This window comes from Xenopus laevis, chromosome 8S, assembly GCF_017654675.1.
Source record: "Xenopus laevis strain J_2021 chromosome 8S, Xenopus_laevis_v10.1, whole genome shotgun sequence".
Taxonomy (NCBI): domain Eukaryota; kingdom Metazoa; phylum Chordata; class Amphibia; order Anura; family Pipidae; genus Xenopus; species Xenopus laevis.
Genome location: NC_054386.1, coordinates 10,656,959 through 10,673,665, shown reverse-complemented (window position 1 = coordinate 10,673,665; position 16,707 = coordinate 10,656,959). Strand labels below are relative to the sequence as shown.

General features: G+C 41.2%; 1 protein-coding gene across 2 annotated transcripts in view; it reads left to right on the top strand.

Annotated features, from left to right (window-relative positions):
* Positions 1–16,707, top strand: part of kif26a.S (kinesin family member 26A S homeolog) — a 131,565-nt gene that overhangs the window by 13,891 nt on the left and 100,967 nt on the right. The window contains exons 1-2 of one of the 2 annotated variants that reach the window (XM_018232310.2): positions 1,204–1,435; positions 1,692–1,913. In XM_018232310.2, the coding sequence (XP_018087799.1) occupies positions 1,385–1,435; positions 1,692–1,913 (273 nt within the window). In that variant the 5' untranslated portion in view covers positions 1,204–1,384. Of the gene's footprint in view, positions 1–1,203; positions 1,436–1,691; positions 1,914–16,707 lie in introns of those variants that run through there. The other variant, XM_018232311.2, reaches the window with a different exon arrangement.

Below are 16,707 nucleotides of genomic sequence, written 5' to 3'. Positions count from 1 at the left end.
TATTACATCATGTCAGATTAAAATGAGTACATACTGACCCCAAAGGTGAATCTGACATGATGTAATATTAAATAAAACTTTATAGTTTTGTAGCTGACTTTGATTGGTTTTGAAAACTAGACCCCACAACCCTGATAATAAGAAGCAGAAAAGGCTTAGCTGTGGGACAGGACTACTGATTATGCTGAAAATAGTATTTAGAGACCCCCACGTAAAAGCTTTGATAAGGCCAGTCCTTCATAGGGGTTTCTCTGTTCTGTCATTTCTTGTCCCAGAACCACCTCAGTGGGGGGGGGAGTTTAAAGGATAAGTAAACCTTAAAAATAATTGAATGTGAAATGAATGAGGGTGATATTCTGAGCACTTTTGCCATTTACATTTATTATATATTTTGTTTTTATTTCAAGATATTAAGGGATACACGTGCTGTTCATATGAATTCATTTTCTTACCACAGCGCCACCTGCTGGTCAGTTTCTGATCATTCTGACCAGTGTCGGACTGGGACACCAGGGGCCCACCAAAAAACCTTAGACCAGGGGCCCACAGTACTATTTTTCTTCGTCTCTTCACTCAACCTCTATTCTCCTAGTCTCTTTTCTTTACTTACTATAATCTATTATTCCATCTATTTGGCCTCTCTTTTTAATTTAGTCTAGAAATAGGTAAAGGCCATGAAAAAGGCCAAATGTTTAGAAACAGGGGAACCCACTGACATCTGGGCCCACCGGGAGTTTTCCTGGTATCCCGGTGGGCCAGTCCGACACTGATTCTGACCACCAAGTAGTCAAGGAAGTTGTCAGGAGAAAGAGGCTGCTCTGATGTTCTTCTGCTTAGTAAAAAAAATTAGAAACCTTTCTAACAATTTTCCTAAGCAGAAAAACATCAGAGCAGCCTTTCTTTCTCCTGACAACGTCCTTGACTACTTGGTGGTCAGACTGGTCATAAACTGGCGCTGTTGTAAGAGAATGAATTCATATTAACAGTACGTGTATCCCTAAATATCTTGTAATAAAAACAAAATAAACAATAGATGTAAATGGAAACAGTGCTCAGAATATCACCCTCATTCATTTTACATTCACTTATTTTTAAGGTTTACTTATCCTTTAAAAAAACAAACAAACAAACATGTGGCTGGGAAGTGGGAAGATGAGCTGCTGCCCCTCCCTTCACTGCTGCTGATGGAGTCTCCCAGGCTCTTTCCTGACTCATTAGTCTGTACAGTCCTGGGCTGCTGAAAGGAGCCGCCTCCAGACCCCGACCCGCACCAGGCAAAAGCCTTTCGTTTGAAGCAAGGGAATTGCTGGCTATGGACGGGAATATCACTTAGTGAGCCACGTGCAGTACTGGTGCAGCCACAGCTCAATGTCATACAATTGCCATGGCCCCAGTGCTGGGAAGTGCAGGATATGGACAACGTTTGGGACAGCCGGTAAGTGACAGTCGTAGCTCCGCTCTCCGCTTACTGGATCCACTGGAACTTAGGAACATGGAGCATAAAACTAGGGGCATGTGAATGAGAGTCCAATGCCCATATGATATATAGGGACCTGCTGTGGTACAGATGTGTGTGTGAGATTCTTTATGACAGTTTAGTTCAGCTGTGTGTGTTTCTTTATGACAGTTTAGTTAAGCTGTATGTGTTTCTCTATGACAGTTTACTTCAGCTGAGTGTGTTTCTCCCGCAGGTCTCAGACCGACTGTCGGCTCGGGAGGTGTCTCAGTGCCATAGGAAGAGGCTACAGTCGGCGGATGAGATTGTGCGAGGCAGTCGGCCGCCTCCGGAGGGAGCAGGGGAATCCTCTGTATCTGAAGGGGCAGTCGCCGGAGAATGGTGCCCTTACTGTCAGGCAAAGCTGGCCGAGTTGAAGAAACAAGCTCTGAAACTGGCGATACCCGGCTGCGCCACGGTGAGTCTCCTGGGATGTCCCGCTCCTGTTTATTTGTTCGGCCGACCGAGCACTTGTGAAGCGTTGCGCTCGCTCAGCGCAGATCCCCTTATAATAAGCAGTGCGTACGCTGTGTGCGTCTTGGAGGCGAATAAATAGGCAACATTCAGTCCTATACCTTTAGTTTAATTTTTAGTATGTTATACAATAGCCATTGTTAAGCAACTTTTTAACTGGTCTTCGATATTTATTTATTTTTATAACGGTTTAATTATTTGCCTTCTTCTGACTCTTTCCAGCTTTCTAATGGAGGTCACTGACCCCATCTAAAAACAAATGCGCTGTAAGGCTACAAATGTATTGTAAATGTTACTTTTTATTACTTTATAGTCAAGTCCTCTCCTATTCATATTCCAGTCTCTTATTCAAATCAGTGCATGGTTGCTAGGGTACCTTGGACCCTAGCCACTAGATTGCTGAATAAAAAGCTAAATAACTCAAAAACCACAAACAATAAAAAAATGAAAACCAATTGGAAATCGTCTCAGAATATGGCTCCCTACACCATACTAAAAGTTAACTCAATGGTGAACAACCCCATTAAGCTCGCCCAGCGCAGATCTCCGTATAAGAAGCGGTGCGTACACTGTGTGCGTAAGGGATTTGGAGGCAAATAGGCAACATTCAATATATGGAGCTGCTTAAAGGGGTGGTTCATCTTTAAGGTAACTTTTATTATTTTATAGAACGGCCAATTCTAAGCAACTTTTCAATTGGTTTTCATTATTTATATTTTTTTATAGTTTTATAGTTATTTATTCTTCTGACTCTTTCCAGCTTTCAAATGGGCACTGCTGACTCCCTTCTAATAAAACAAATGCTCTTTAAGGGCAGAGACACACGCTCAGATTCTGGGAGATTTAGTCGCACGGTGATAAATTGGCTCTTCTTCGGCCGACTAATCTCCCCGAACTGCCTCCCGCCGGCTACAATCGAAAACGATTTCCTTGTGAGGCAACTTCGGAAAATGAAGTGCACCGATTGCCATCCCGCTGGCGATTTACATTCTACCCGGCGGAAGGCAGTTCGGGGAGATTAGTTGCCCCGAAGAAGAGGAGATTTGTAGCTAGGCGACTAATCTCCCCAAATCTGAGCGTGTGTCTCTGCCCTACAAAATGTATTGTTATTGTTACTTTTTTATTACGGATCCTTCTATTCAGGCCTCTCCTATTCATATTCCAGTCTCTTATTCAGATCAATGCATGGTTGCTAGGGGAATTAAGACCCTAGTTACCAGACTGCTTAAGATGCAAATTGAAGAGCTGCTGGATGAAAAATGAAATAACTCAAAAACCTTCTATAATAAAAAATGAAAACCAATTGCAAATTGTCTCAGAATATCAATCTCTACATCATACTAAAAGTTATCTCAAAGGTGAAAAACCCCTTTAAGCCCTTTAGAATATACAATGGGCGTGGTTTGCTCTGGGATTGACATGCTGTACCCCTAGGTGATTGACCTGAGCTCATTTAAAGGCAAGTCCAATGAATTCATGCTCAACTGATGGCATCCTCTCACTGCCTCTTCTGACCTTTCACTGCATTACCTAGAGCTAAAGGAGCTCATATGTGAGTGACAGCCCTCATTTCCCTCTATGATTTAATACAGCCCTTTATGAACAAGTCAGCAAGGTGGCACCTTTTCCTTTACAGCGCTAGCTGCTGAGTGTTGTAGTTCTGGAACAGCTGACTTGTGTTTCCGGTCATGACTGGTGTAGATGGAATTTATATTAGAACTGTCAAGCCTGAGACTCTCCAGTCTCCTTGGGGTGTATTTTATGGATGTTACGTTAAAGGGGTGGTTTACCTTGAAGTAAACTTTTAGTATGTTATAGAATGGCCAATTCTTAGCAAATTTTCAATTAGTCTTCATTATTTCTTTTTTTATCGTTTTTGAATTATTTACATTTTTCTTCTGGCTCTTTCCAGCTTTCAAAAGGGGGTCACTGACCCCATTTAGAAATGAATTATCTGTAAGGCTATACATTTATTATTATTATTATTATTATTATTATTGCTATTTTTTATTACTTATTATCTTTCTATTCATGGCCTCTCCTATTCATATTGCAGTCTCTTATTCAAATCAGTGTATGGTTGCTAGGGGAATTTGGACCCTAGCATCCAGATTGCTAAACATTGCAAACCGGAGAGCTGCGGAATAAAAAGCCAAATAACTCAAAAAACACAAATAATAAAAAATTGCAAATTGTCTCAGAATATCACTCTCTACATCATGCTGGAAGTTAACTCAAAGGTGAACAATCCCTGTAAGGGACAACGGAATTTCCAACTGCTGTGATTTTGCCCAGAGAGGTATTGATTTCTGCACACATTTAATATATGTTTATTACAAGGTTGTTGGGTTGGTATTAGGACGAATTTGCAGCATTACTTAAAGGAACAGTAACATCAAAAAATTAAAGTGTTTTAAAATAATACAAATATAATGCAGTGTTGCCCTGCACTGGTAAAACTACTGTGTTTGCTTCAGAAACACTACTATAGTTTATATAAATAAGCTGCTGTGTAGCCGGGCGACTAATCCCCCCGAATCTGACCGTGTGTCTCTGCCCTAAACTGCAACCTGGCTCATGAGGGTTACTGACCCCTACAGTTACCGAGGCCACAATTCTGTTATATCAGTTCCTTAAAGGGATACTGTCATGGGAAAAAAAAATTCCAAAATGAATCAGTTAATAGCGCTGCTCCAGCAAAATTCTGCACTGAAATCCATTTCTCAAAAGAGCAAACAGATTTTTGTGTATTCAATTTTGGAATCTGACATGGGGCTAGACATTTTGTCAATTTCCCAGCTGCCCCCAGTCATGTGACTTGTGCCTGCACTTTAGGAGAGAAATGCTTTCTGGCAGGCTGCTGTTTTTTCTTCTCAATGTAACTGAATGTGCCTCAGTGGGACATGGGTTTTTACTATTGAGTGTTGTTCTTAGATCTACCCGGCAGCTGTTATCTTGTGTTAGGGAGCTGTTATCTGGTTACCTTCCCATTGTTCTTTTGTTTGGCTGCTGGGGGGGGGGGAGGGAGGGGGTGATATCACTCCAACTTGCAGTGCAGCAGTAAAGAGTGATTGAAGTTTATCAGAGCACAAGTCACATGACTTGGGGCAGCTGGGAAATTGACAATATGTCTAGCCCCATGTCAAATTTCAAAATTGAATATAAAAAAATCTGTTTGCTCTTTTGAGAAATAAATTTCAGTGCAGAATTCTGCTGGAGCAGCACTATTAACTGATTCATTTTGATTTTTTTTTTCCCCATGACAGTATCCCTTTAACTTTCTGTTCAGGCCCTCTCCTTTCCATTTTCAACACTGCCTGGTATCAAGGTTCAGTGAGACCATAGCAACCCCAACAACTGAAATTCCAAAAAAGAGAACCACTGAAAAAAAAGCAAAACAACTACAAAAATACAAAATAAAAAAATGACCAATGGCAAGTAGGTCTTCGTCATACTAAAACTGTTTTCTTAATACTAAAATTTACTTTAAGGTCAACTACTACCCTTGCGTGTTACATAAACGATTGATATATTTCTCTATCACTGTTTTTACTCATTATTATACTCAGCTTTGATTCTCCAGCAATATCATTACTAAAGCAGTTCTCCGCTATATATAGGAATATGTGACATATTTCTCTTATATTCTTGTGCCCAGCCATGCACATTAAAAGGCAAATGACAGCAAGAGGGGGCATATTTTGAAATGAACTTGCAGAATTGCAGTTTTTTGGAGTATTTGCATTACAACTGGCCAGGAAACATGACTAAACCAAAGGGCGTCTATGAATCACTATCACATTCTTAGGCGGACAAGCATAATCTAGCTCTGCTGTTAGGATTATCTCCTAAGGCTAGGGAAACGGGCAAATGTTCCTCTATAAAAGGTAAAGCTCATTTTATGGCTTTCTAGGTTCTTACAAGATTTGTACATTTTCCCAACACAGCACAATCCATTCTGGTTGACATTAAACGTTCTGCTTAGCACTGCATCTTTTTTCCATCTTTGCTTTTCTTAGCTTTACTTTCACTCACACCTATAGGCTTGCCAGAACACTGCTGTAGGTAGAACTTTGCTTCTATGCTAGTAGATACATTTCCATTACAGCTTGAGAGGTACCCATGCTGCAATCCAGCACCAGGATCTCATCTATATACAGTACATGGACTCCTATTTGCAGTTTTATTTGGGATGTTAATGACTTGCAAATGTTCAGTTATAATATGCTTTGGAGCAGTGATCCCCAACCAGTAGCTCGTGAGTAACATGTTGCTCTCCAACCCCTTGGATGTTGCTCCCAGGGGCCTCAAAGCAGGAGCTTATTTTTGAATTCCAGGCTTGGAGGCAAGTTTTGGTTGTATAAAAACCAGGTGTACTGCCAAACAGAGACTCAATGTAGGTTGACAATCCACATAGGGGCTACCAAATCACCAACCATCAGTACTTATTTGGCACCCCAAGAACATTTTTCATGCCAGTGTTGCTCCCCAAATCCTTTTACTTCTGAATGTTGCTCACGGGTTCAAAAGGTTGGAGATCCTTGCTTTGGAGTGTCAAGTAACTCTCTTTTGGACCCCATGGACAATTAATTATGTGATAGTTCTGCTCTGAGGCTTCTTTGTTATTTGCAAATTGCTTTTTTATTCTTTGTAGCCTCAAATTTATTTTCTATCTCAGGGTCAGGGCACACACGCAGATTCAGGGAGATTAGTCGCTCGGCGACAAAGCTCCTCTTCTTCAGGGTAACTAATCTCCGAAGTCGCCCAAAGTTTCCTCGCGAGGCAACTTCGGGCAACTTTGGAAAACGATTCGCTCCGAGTGCCATCCCGTCGTCGATTTACATTTTAGCCAGGGGGAGAAAGTTCGAGGAAATTAGTCGTCCCAAAGAAGAGGAGATTTGTCGCTGGGCGACTAATCTCCCAGAATCTGCCTTTGTGCCCTAAACCATAATCTCCAATTAGTGATAAGCAAATTTCTCCCGGTTCGCTTTGGTGTAAAATTTGCGAAACTCGAAAATTCAATGGGAAAGTCGATGGGCGTCCAAAATTTTGACGGCGATTAATTTTTCCCTGCAAATTTTCACGGGATTTTCACTAATTAATTGCGTGTTTAATTTATGGAGAATGAGCTATGATAGAGTTGAGCAGTCGATGAATTGGGGTTGCCTAGTATGCAGGCTTCCAAAACTTCTTACACTAGTACCCCCAAAATACAATTGCTCCCAGACTAGGGAGATATCCTCCCTAGGGGGATCCAGAACAGGTGTGAATTGACAGAACTACCTATTTAGTCTCTGAATTACTCATGGAGGCTTAATGTTAAGTTTTATTAATATAAGATTTAGGGCGAACATTTAATTTGTGCCCTATATCTTTAATGAACTGGGACTGTTTTCAATATCACCTTGTTAGTAGCCAAGGATGAAAAAATCCTGCCAAAGTGTGGAAGGATAAAGTACCGGTAAATTACACATTTTGGTATCTTATTTTACCATCAGATAGCTGTGCTATAGTTAGGCCTTGGACTGTGTTTGGAAGTCAGTATGAATTTACCATTAAGTCATGCTATATTCTTGCATATGCCTTTTTAGGTTAAATAAGTGTAGCATATGCAATGTTTACAGTTAAAACTTTTATATACTGTACATATGAGCAGAAACAGCTGGAACCACTTATTATTCTAACCCTTCAATCAGGTCATTGCATTGAGCTTTTGTTCCGTCAGTGCACCAAAAACCAGGAGAGTGCTTTGTTGTCAGCTCTTTTTAGAATTTATATACTGTATATCACCCAGGAACAACCAGTTCCCTTTACTCTTTGGCCAAAGCTCTTTCATTATCATTTTGTTTTAATTTAAATTTTTTATGTGTTGATTGGCATTGAGCCCTGGCCAGCTCACAGATTGGCCAGGGATGCAAAAGATTATACCTTAAATGACCCGATATCCATGTGATGATGGGAGAAAGAAGTGCAGTGTGTCGGTGTTATTGCCAACAGAGCAGTGCAGTCCTTCAGTATCTGTGCCAACATGTGGAGCGCAGCCCATAAACAGCAATCCTTCAGCCTGGTCACTTTGCAGGGCTTTGAATGATTATTAGCTTTGCTGATTTTATTCTATTTGCTGGTGACTTTCTCTCTTCCTAAAACGTATACAAACCTGTTGCAGTGTATGACAATAATTATTAAAAGGCACAGGAAGGAAACTAGCCTCTCCCTTTGACGTTGGAATAATCCATTTATTAAGCCAGTAATAGTGCTTATTATGTAGAGGGAGCCATGGAGCAACGGAATGATTACAGCTTTCGGTGTCAACAAAAGAAAAGTTATTTTTATTATGTATTTAGAGATTTAGACCTGGAAAACCCCAAGCTGTCATTCTTCCTATATGCAACTGCCGCCTTCATTTTCATCAGAAAACTGCTTGAGGATGCTGAGAGTCTGTACACACTTATAGGTTAGTCATTTCCATTTTAAACTATCAATGAAGCAGCTTTGGTACCATCCTGTGGTCCTGGTTGTCTCTCAGGCCAGTGCTGATGGAGTGCTGCTGCTTTACAAGAATTGGACTATAATAGTTAATATAGTGTTAGGGGCAGATGTATTAAGGGTCGAATATCGAGGGTTAATTAACCCTCGATATTCAACTGGGGAATTAAAATCCTTCGACTTCGAATATCGAAGTCGAAGGATTTTGCGCAATTCGTTCGTTCGAACGATCGAAGGAATAATCGTTCGATCGAACGATTAAATCCTTCGAATCGAACGATTCGAAGGATTTTAATCCATCGATCGAAGGATTATCCTTCGACCAAAAAAAGATAGCCAAGCCTATGGGGCCCTTCCCCATAGGCTAACATTGACTTCGGTAGCTTTTAGGTGGCGAACTAGGGGTCCAAGTTTTTTCTTAAAGAGACAGTACTTCGACTATCGAATGGTCGAATAGTCGAACGATTTTCAGTTCGAATCTTTTGATTCGAAGTCATAGTCGAAGGTTGAAGTAGCTCATTCGATGGTTGAAGTAGCCAAAAAACACTTCGAAATTCGAAGTATTTTTTCTTCTATTCCTTCACTCGAACTTAATGAATGGGCCCCTTACTGTCTGAACATATACATATTGTGTAATGCTCCCGCCTTTGATATAAAGAACAACCTAGGTCAGAAGGCTGATGTTTGCTCATGGGCCGAGTGTTCCATAACTGCTGTGCGTAATCTTTCCTGTTTATGTTGTGTGCAATGAGGCAGAAGATATGTCTGATTAGAGAACAAACTGGATGATGCCAATCAAGAATCAATTATCTGCCGCGGATCTTATCATCCATGTGACACTTGTACAAACTGGCACAGACAAATGTAAGGGAATACGACTCTGATTCATCATTGCTTTCTGCCTGTGGTTTCATTGACTGTTTTCTTTAGGGTTTTTAATTTGGAGATGCAGAGTTTAAATGTTTTATATACCTATGTGAATAGCCTCTGTAGGAAGGATTTTTTTTTCTTTTTAGGATAGTTATTTGAAATCGGAAGTATCAAGTAACAACATGTGGCTTCCTTTGCCTTCTAAGGGGCAGATTTGCTAAAGGGCGAAGTAGCAAATTCTGGTGACAACTGGGGCCAGTTCGCTAGCAAAAGTGATTGACGCTAGTGCTCATTCGCACTCTATTGCCTGGCGGCGATTCGCTCTGGCAAATGGATATTACTCCGCAAATTCAGTAAAATGCGGATTTTACTGAATGTTACCGCCTTCACCAGCTAAGACCAGACAAAGCTCACTCGTGTGCATAGATCTTCCTCAATCTTCTGTTACTTACATCATATTCTTTTTAAACGCATCAGTTAATAGTGCTGCTCCAGCAGAATTCTGCACTGAAATCTGATTCTCAAAAGAGCAAACAGATTTTTTTATATTTAATTTTGAAATCTGACATGGGGCTAGACATATTGTCAGTTTCCCAGCTGCCTCCAGTCATGTGATTTGTACTCTGATAAACTTTACTGCTGTACTGCAATTTGAAATGATATCTCCCCCGTCCCTTCCTCCCCAGCAGCAACAGAACAGTGGGAAGGTAACCAGATAACAGCTCCCTAACACAAGATAACAGCTGCCTGGTAGATCTAAGAACAGCACTCAATAGAAAAATCCAGGTCCCATTGTGACAGATTCAGTTACATTGAGTAGGAGAAACAGCTGCCTGCCAGAAAGCAGTTTAATCCTAAAGTGCTGGCTCTTTCTGAAAGCACATGACCAGGTAAAATGACCTAAGATGGCTGACTACACACCAATATTACAACTAAAAAAAAAAACACTTGCTGGTTCAGGAATGACATTTTATATTGAAGAGTGAATTATTTGCAGTGTAAACAGTGTAATTATTTAGAAATAAAAATAACATCTTAAAAATCATGACAGAATCCCTTTAACCTCTGTTTATCCCATGTGGCCGATATGTACTTCAGAACAGCCACTTAGTTCATTCTAGATAATATTTTAAGGCCGTTTGAAATGGTATCTGCTTTTGTTTACTACTCTTGTCTCCCAAGTACACTACATACCTTTGTGAAGTAGAGACATTTTGATGAAGGGGAGGGAGACTTGACACTCTGCTAGAAGCTCTTCTACAAAACCATGCAATCTAGTGTCATACAGGCCGGTTTGCACAGAATGACATTTGCTCTTGCACAGGAATCATTTTGATGGTAACAATAGTATATAAGGCAGGAATAGGTAATTACCAGTGGAAATAACACACTTTTGAGCTTGAAAGGGGTGGTGGCTTTGTGGTTCTTCATCAGCAAGAGTGCAGAAAGCCGCCTAGTCATTTATACGCCTCTATAGCTACTGATTGATGCACCACGTTGGTTAAATATTTAGCTGCTGGGGCAGAGTTCACAAGTGAATTGCCCACTGGGACCTCTGTACTGGTATTCCTAAAGTGTCACTGAGCAGGCCTTAAGGATTTTATCTTGAGATGAATTTCTTGTATTCATAGAATTATTTCATGTGACAAAATGTGCTGCAATAAATGACTCTGAGCAAATTATTTCATTTATAAACAGCATGCGCAAAATGCAAACGGCCCAGTAAAACTGATTTTTCTTCAAATGCTAGATATTTACAGGTCTCTATCATTTGGGAGTAGACCTCTCTGTCCTTTGTGTTCCAGTGTATTTCCCTGTTATTGTGCTATGGAAAATGCCTGATGCTTTAAGCTGGCCATAGATGCAAAGATCCGATCGTACGAATCATCGTACGATCGGACTTTCCCATCTCCAAGACCCGCCACTAACCATTCAGATCAAAGTCTTACCAGTCAGATTAGTTAAAGAACAGATCAGCAATGTTCTGCCCCTGATATATAGGGGCAGATTCACTAAGGGTCGAATTTCGAAGTTAAAAATACTTCGAAATTCGACCCTCGAATTGAAATCCTTCGACTTCGAATATCGAAGTCGAAGGATTTAGCGCTAATCCTGCGATCGATCGAAGGATTTTTCGTTCGATCGAACGATTAAATCCTTCGAATCGAACGATTCGAACGATTTTAATCCAACGATCGAAGGAAAATCCTTCGATCAAAAAAAGGTTAGCAAACCTATGGGGACCTTCCCCATAGGCTAACATTGACTTCGGTAGGTTTTATCTGCCCAAGTAGGGGGTCGAAGTTTTTTTTAAAGGGAAAGTACTTCGACTATCGAATGGTCGAATAGTCGAACGATTTTTACTTCGAATCGTTCGATTTCGTTCGAATTCGAACGAATTTAACCAATTCGATGGTCGAAGTACCCAAAAAATACTTCGAAATTCGAATTTTTTTCATTCGAATCCTTCACTCGAAGTTAGTGAATCTGCCCCATAGTGTTGTATAGTGTCAGTGCCTCAGTAACATTTGGCTCTTATCCAGCCACCCTTAGAATTTCCTTTATGATTCTTTTGTTTGTATTCCTGTTACATATCTCTATGGTAGAAATAACAAGGACCCAATTTAGCAAGTGCATGAAAACAGCCAGTGTGATGTTTAACAGAATGAGAGTCTTCAGCTCAAACTGGTCCTATCATTCTTTCTGTGTGGGTGGGGAGACAGGGTTTGGTACAACATTATCTGATGGGCCACAGATTACAGTCTTGTGTGAAACCAATTTCTAAGACCCGCAGCCTGCAACCCGAACTGCAACCCGCATATTTACCCACTTTGATCTGCTACCCGACCCGGACTCGCAACTGCCTTTTCCGCAACCCGCTGACCACCATCAAACAGGAAATGATGTTGTTGCAAACCGGAAGTGACCTCATCAAAAGTGGACAGGGACAGAAACAAGTTTTGTAAAATTTTAAACAGTCTTAAATAAAGTCAATATAAAATAAGATAAGATATTTAGATGAGACCTGCAGCCCACATATTTACGCACTTTGATCTGTTACCTGACCAGGACCTGCAACTGCCTTATCTGCAACCCGACCCGCAGCCCGCTGACCACCATCAAACAGGAAGTGATGTTGCTGCAAACCGGAAGTGACATCATCAAACGTGTGCAGGGTCAGAAACAAGTTTTGTAAAATTTCAAAAGGACTAATATATAGTTATTATAAAATAATATAAGAAATTTACATGAGACCCGCAACCCACATATTTACCCAATTTGATCTGCTACCCGACCTGGACCCGCAACTGCCTTATCTGCAACCTGCTGACCACCATCAAACAAAAAGTGATGTTGCTGCAAACCGGAAGTGACATCATCAACAGTGTGCGGGGACAGAAACAAGTTTTTTAAAATTTCAAAAGGACTAATATATAGTTATTATTAAATAATATAAGAAATTTAGATGAGACCCGCAACCCGCATATTTACCCACTTTGATCTGCTACCCGACCTGTACCCATAACTGCCTTATCCGCAACCTGCTGACCACCATCAAACAGGAAGTGATGTTGCTGCAAACCGGAAGTGACATCATCAAACGTGTGCAGGGACAGAAACAAGTTTTGTAAAATTTCAAAAGGACTAATAAATAGTCATTATAAAATGATATAAGAAATTTAGATGAGACCCACAACCCGCATATTTACCCACTTTGATCTGCTACCCGACCTGGACCCACAACTTGCTTATCCGCAACTAGGGATGTAGCGAACCGCCGATAATGTGTTCGCGAACGCCGTTCGTGAACACCGGCAAAAATTGCGAACAGTTCGCGAACAGTTCGCGAACTTCGAACATCCGAAAATCGTTCGATTCGAACGATCGAAGGATTTTAATCGTTCGATCGAACGATTTTCTTTCGAATCGAACGAAAATCGTTCGATTTTAGCGATCGAATGGTCGAATGGTCGAACGATTTTGACGCGAACGCCTATTGGCGAACGTCGCGCGACGTTCGCGAACTTGCGGCGGACGCGAACAGCCGATGTTCGCGCGAACAAGTTCGCCGGCGAACAGTCCGCGACATCCCTATCCGCAACCTGCTGACCACCATCAAACAGGAAGTGATGTTGCTTCAAACCGGAAGTGACATCATCAAAAGAGGACGGGGACAGAAACAAGTTTTGTAAAATTTTAAAAGGACTAAAATATAGCCAATATAAAATAAGATAAGAAATTTAGATGAGACCCACAACTCACAGACCCCTTGACCCGCAGACCCGCTTCTACACCTGCACATGAAAATCCTACCCTCATTACGCTTTTTTTCGGGTAACCCGCGATCCACTACAGGACTTTACCACAGATGATCTCTTAATATGTAAACTTTTAGGACTCATTAAGCCCCCTGACATGTGCCAACCCAACTGTACCTATTGCACCAGTGGTAGTTCTGTCCAGGAACAGGTGAAGGGCCTATTCAATGTGGAACTGTAAGATATAGTTTGCTCTGGTGAGGATCAAGCTTTTCTGGCTAAAGGAAGAATAGCAGTCTGCTGAATGGGGCAGTAAGCAGAGCATGCTGGACGAAGAGCAATAGTGACAGTATCAATATCACATTGAGGCTCATTGTTTATTTCCTTTTATGCAGCACTTGGGAGGGGACTGGGGAATATAGTGTCTCAGCCGATACAGTGGCTGCAATCAAGCAAATGGCATTGGGAGTTTACATTTCTAACTGTAGATATTTATGCATTACTTTGATAATCATGCTAATATGCTAGAAGCACATCGATTCTCACTTACTGATTAAATTCCATAGCTCTAACACTAAAGGGAGAGGAAACTTTCAGTGATGTATCTCCAAGGTCTCCAAGCCAAACTGTCAGGGAAATCTTATAACTGTGCTTGCAATAAACCTTTCTCATTTGTTTCTTGCAACTGAGTAGGGCATCTGCACTATTATTCAGTTGTTTCTAGCAAGTGCGCTGCATTATATTATATACAATAGACTCACCATTGTTTTAACAAACAATGCAATTTTTCCTGCTAGCTAAAATCCGGGCAAAGTGGGGTCTGCCAAGGAAACCGGCACTTGACCTTCATTTGAATTTAAATATTTCCTGCTCTATGATTCTAAGTGATTCCAGTGAGATCTGTATATATATATATATATATATATATATATATATATATATATATATATATATATATATATATATAGTGTTTTTATGGCATATTGTGCTACAGGTTGTTGGATTGTGAAGTTTAGTTTAATTCTCTGGCCACGTTCAAGAAGCAAATCAAAGCAAATTCTTTCAATGTGACCGTGTGGCTGTAATGGACCTTATCATGTGCTGGGTGGCCAAGACATCTTTATCATGGGAACTCACACTTGCTTTCTAGGGATTTCCTTACCCAGGTGCACAGTTTTATAGACCTGTCCTGTGGGGTCAGCTTGTGTGGTCCCGTGTGGGTCTTTTTGATAAAAAACGATGGGTAAACGAATCCCCTCACCGTTATATTTTAAGCTCTGCAACAAATACTTAGAATGTAAGTATCTGTCACTGAGTCAAACCCCTGCCAGTCTTGTTCGGATCGGAGGTAGGGTTACAAATACAAAAACCTACTTTGTTGTCATGGGTAGTTAGTTTTCTAGGTAAGGGATAATGACGGGAGGTAAGACAGACCTGTTTTGTCTTAGAGCATTTGACTTTTCAGATCTTTCATTAACAAAGAAAATAGGAGGAGGGGTCCTCTCTCGACGAAGATACCCCAGTATTGTCAGTCTTGTGGTGAATATTTCAGTTGGGAGACTATTATATTCCGTGCAAATCTATTTAAGGGATTTCTGTAGGGACTAAACTCAATGATATCTTTCAAGTTGGTTTTTAGTGCACCTGGGTTAAAAGTTTAACAAGAGCCTGCAATTGTGACAGCGCTCTCCGGACCTCCACAGATATTGCCAACGTCAAGATTTAGGTTAAAAAGATATATATTTTATTAATACATTTCATATACCAACAAGCATCCGAGGTCTGACGCGTTTCGTGTCTTTGTTTCCTTAAGATAATAGATGAAAGAAGCCACAGTTTCTATTCCTGTGTGTTGAGATTCACAGACTCCATTGATGGAGTACACAACAGCTGAGACTTGTATATTCTGCTATTTGCTGCTATGTGAAAGCCACGGGTAACAATGAACAGTAATTGTATTGTATTGTCTCTATATGAAACAACAAAAAAAATCATTAAAAGATAACATCATTAGCTTTTAACTCAGCCATGTATCATTATTTATCATTGTTATATACTGTATGTGTCCCTTTAAATGGGTGTTATTTTTAAATGATGGTTTTATATTTCCCTAAATACTCAGTGGTGCTAATTTAACAAGATAGGTGCTACGCTGTACCCATAGTAACTAATTAGCCATTCATTTTGATCAGCCTGATACAAGTTGGAAATTGATCTAATTGGCTGGTAGTTTACCATGTAAGTAAAGGTGGCCATAGATGCAAAGATCCGCTCGTTTGGCGATGTTGCCAAATGAGCGGATCTTTCCCCGATATGCCATTAACGAACATGGCTATATCGGGGGTAACCTGATTGTTCGGCTGTACGGCCGAATGATCAGATTACGATGTGCCATGAGCTCCGGTGGGATCGGTCGGGTCAAAATCAAACCTGACCGATTGACCAAACGACCGACCTCCTCCAGGCGAAAGATGTCGGCACACGCCACACATGATCCGAAAATCGTATGAATCCTCGATTCATACGATCGGATCTGTGTGTCTATGGCCACCTTTAGTGAATTGACCCATTATGCTATCCAGGCCGTCTCCCATAGACTTAATTTTATCCATATGATCCAAATTTTTTTCTCTTGTGATAATAAAACAGTACCTTGTACTTGATCCCAACCAGAGTCGGACTGGGCCGACGGTACAACAGGAAAAAACCCGGTGGGCCCCCGACTCTAGTGGGTCCCACCAGGCGGCACGCGGGGGGGGGTTTTGCCAGACAGGGGCCCTGAGGCCTTTATACTTAAAGTATAAAGAGCAAAATTACACAAAGATCCCTTATCTGTAAAACCCCATGCATTCTGCATTACAGGTCCCTTACCTGTATAAGAGCTCTAGTTTTCACTACTGCGGTTAGTGAAAGTGCTCTTTTATAGTTCTTCAAGCCTTTTGCAGTAACTTAACTAGAGGGGGGCAGCCCTGGTGCGGGACGCGGAGCTGGGCCGCCCGCCCCCTCCATACTTGATTTTCGGCCCGCATATCAGTGGCGCGCGAGCTGCCGGGGGGGCCCTGAGGGGGTGCGGGTTCTGGCCTGCTCGCACCCCCTGCTCCCGCGGTAGTTCTGCCACTGGCC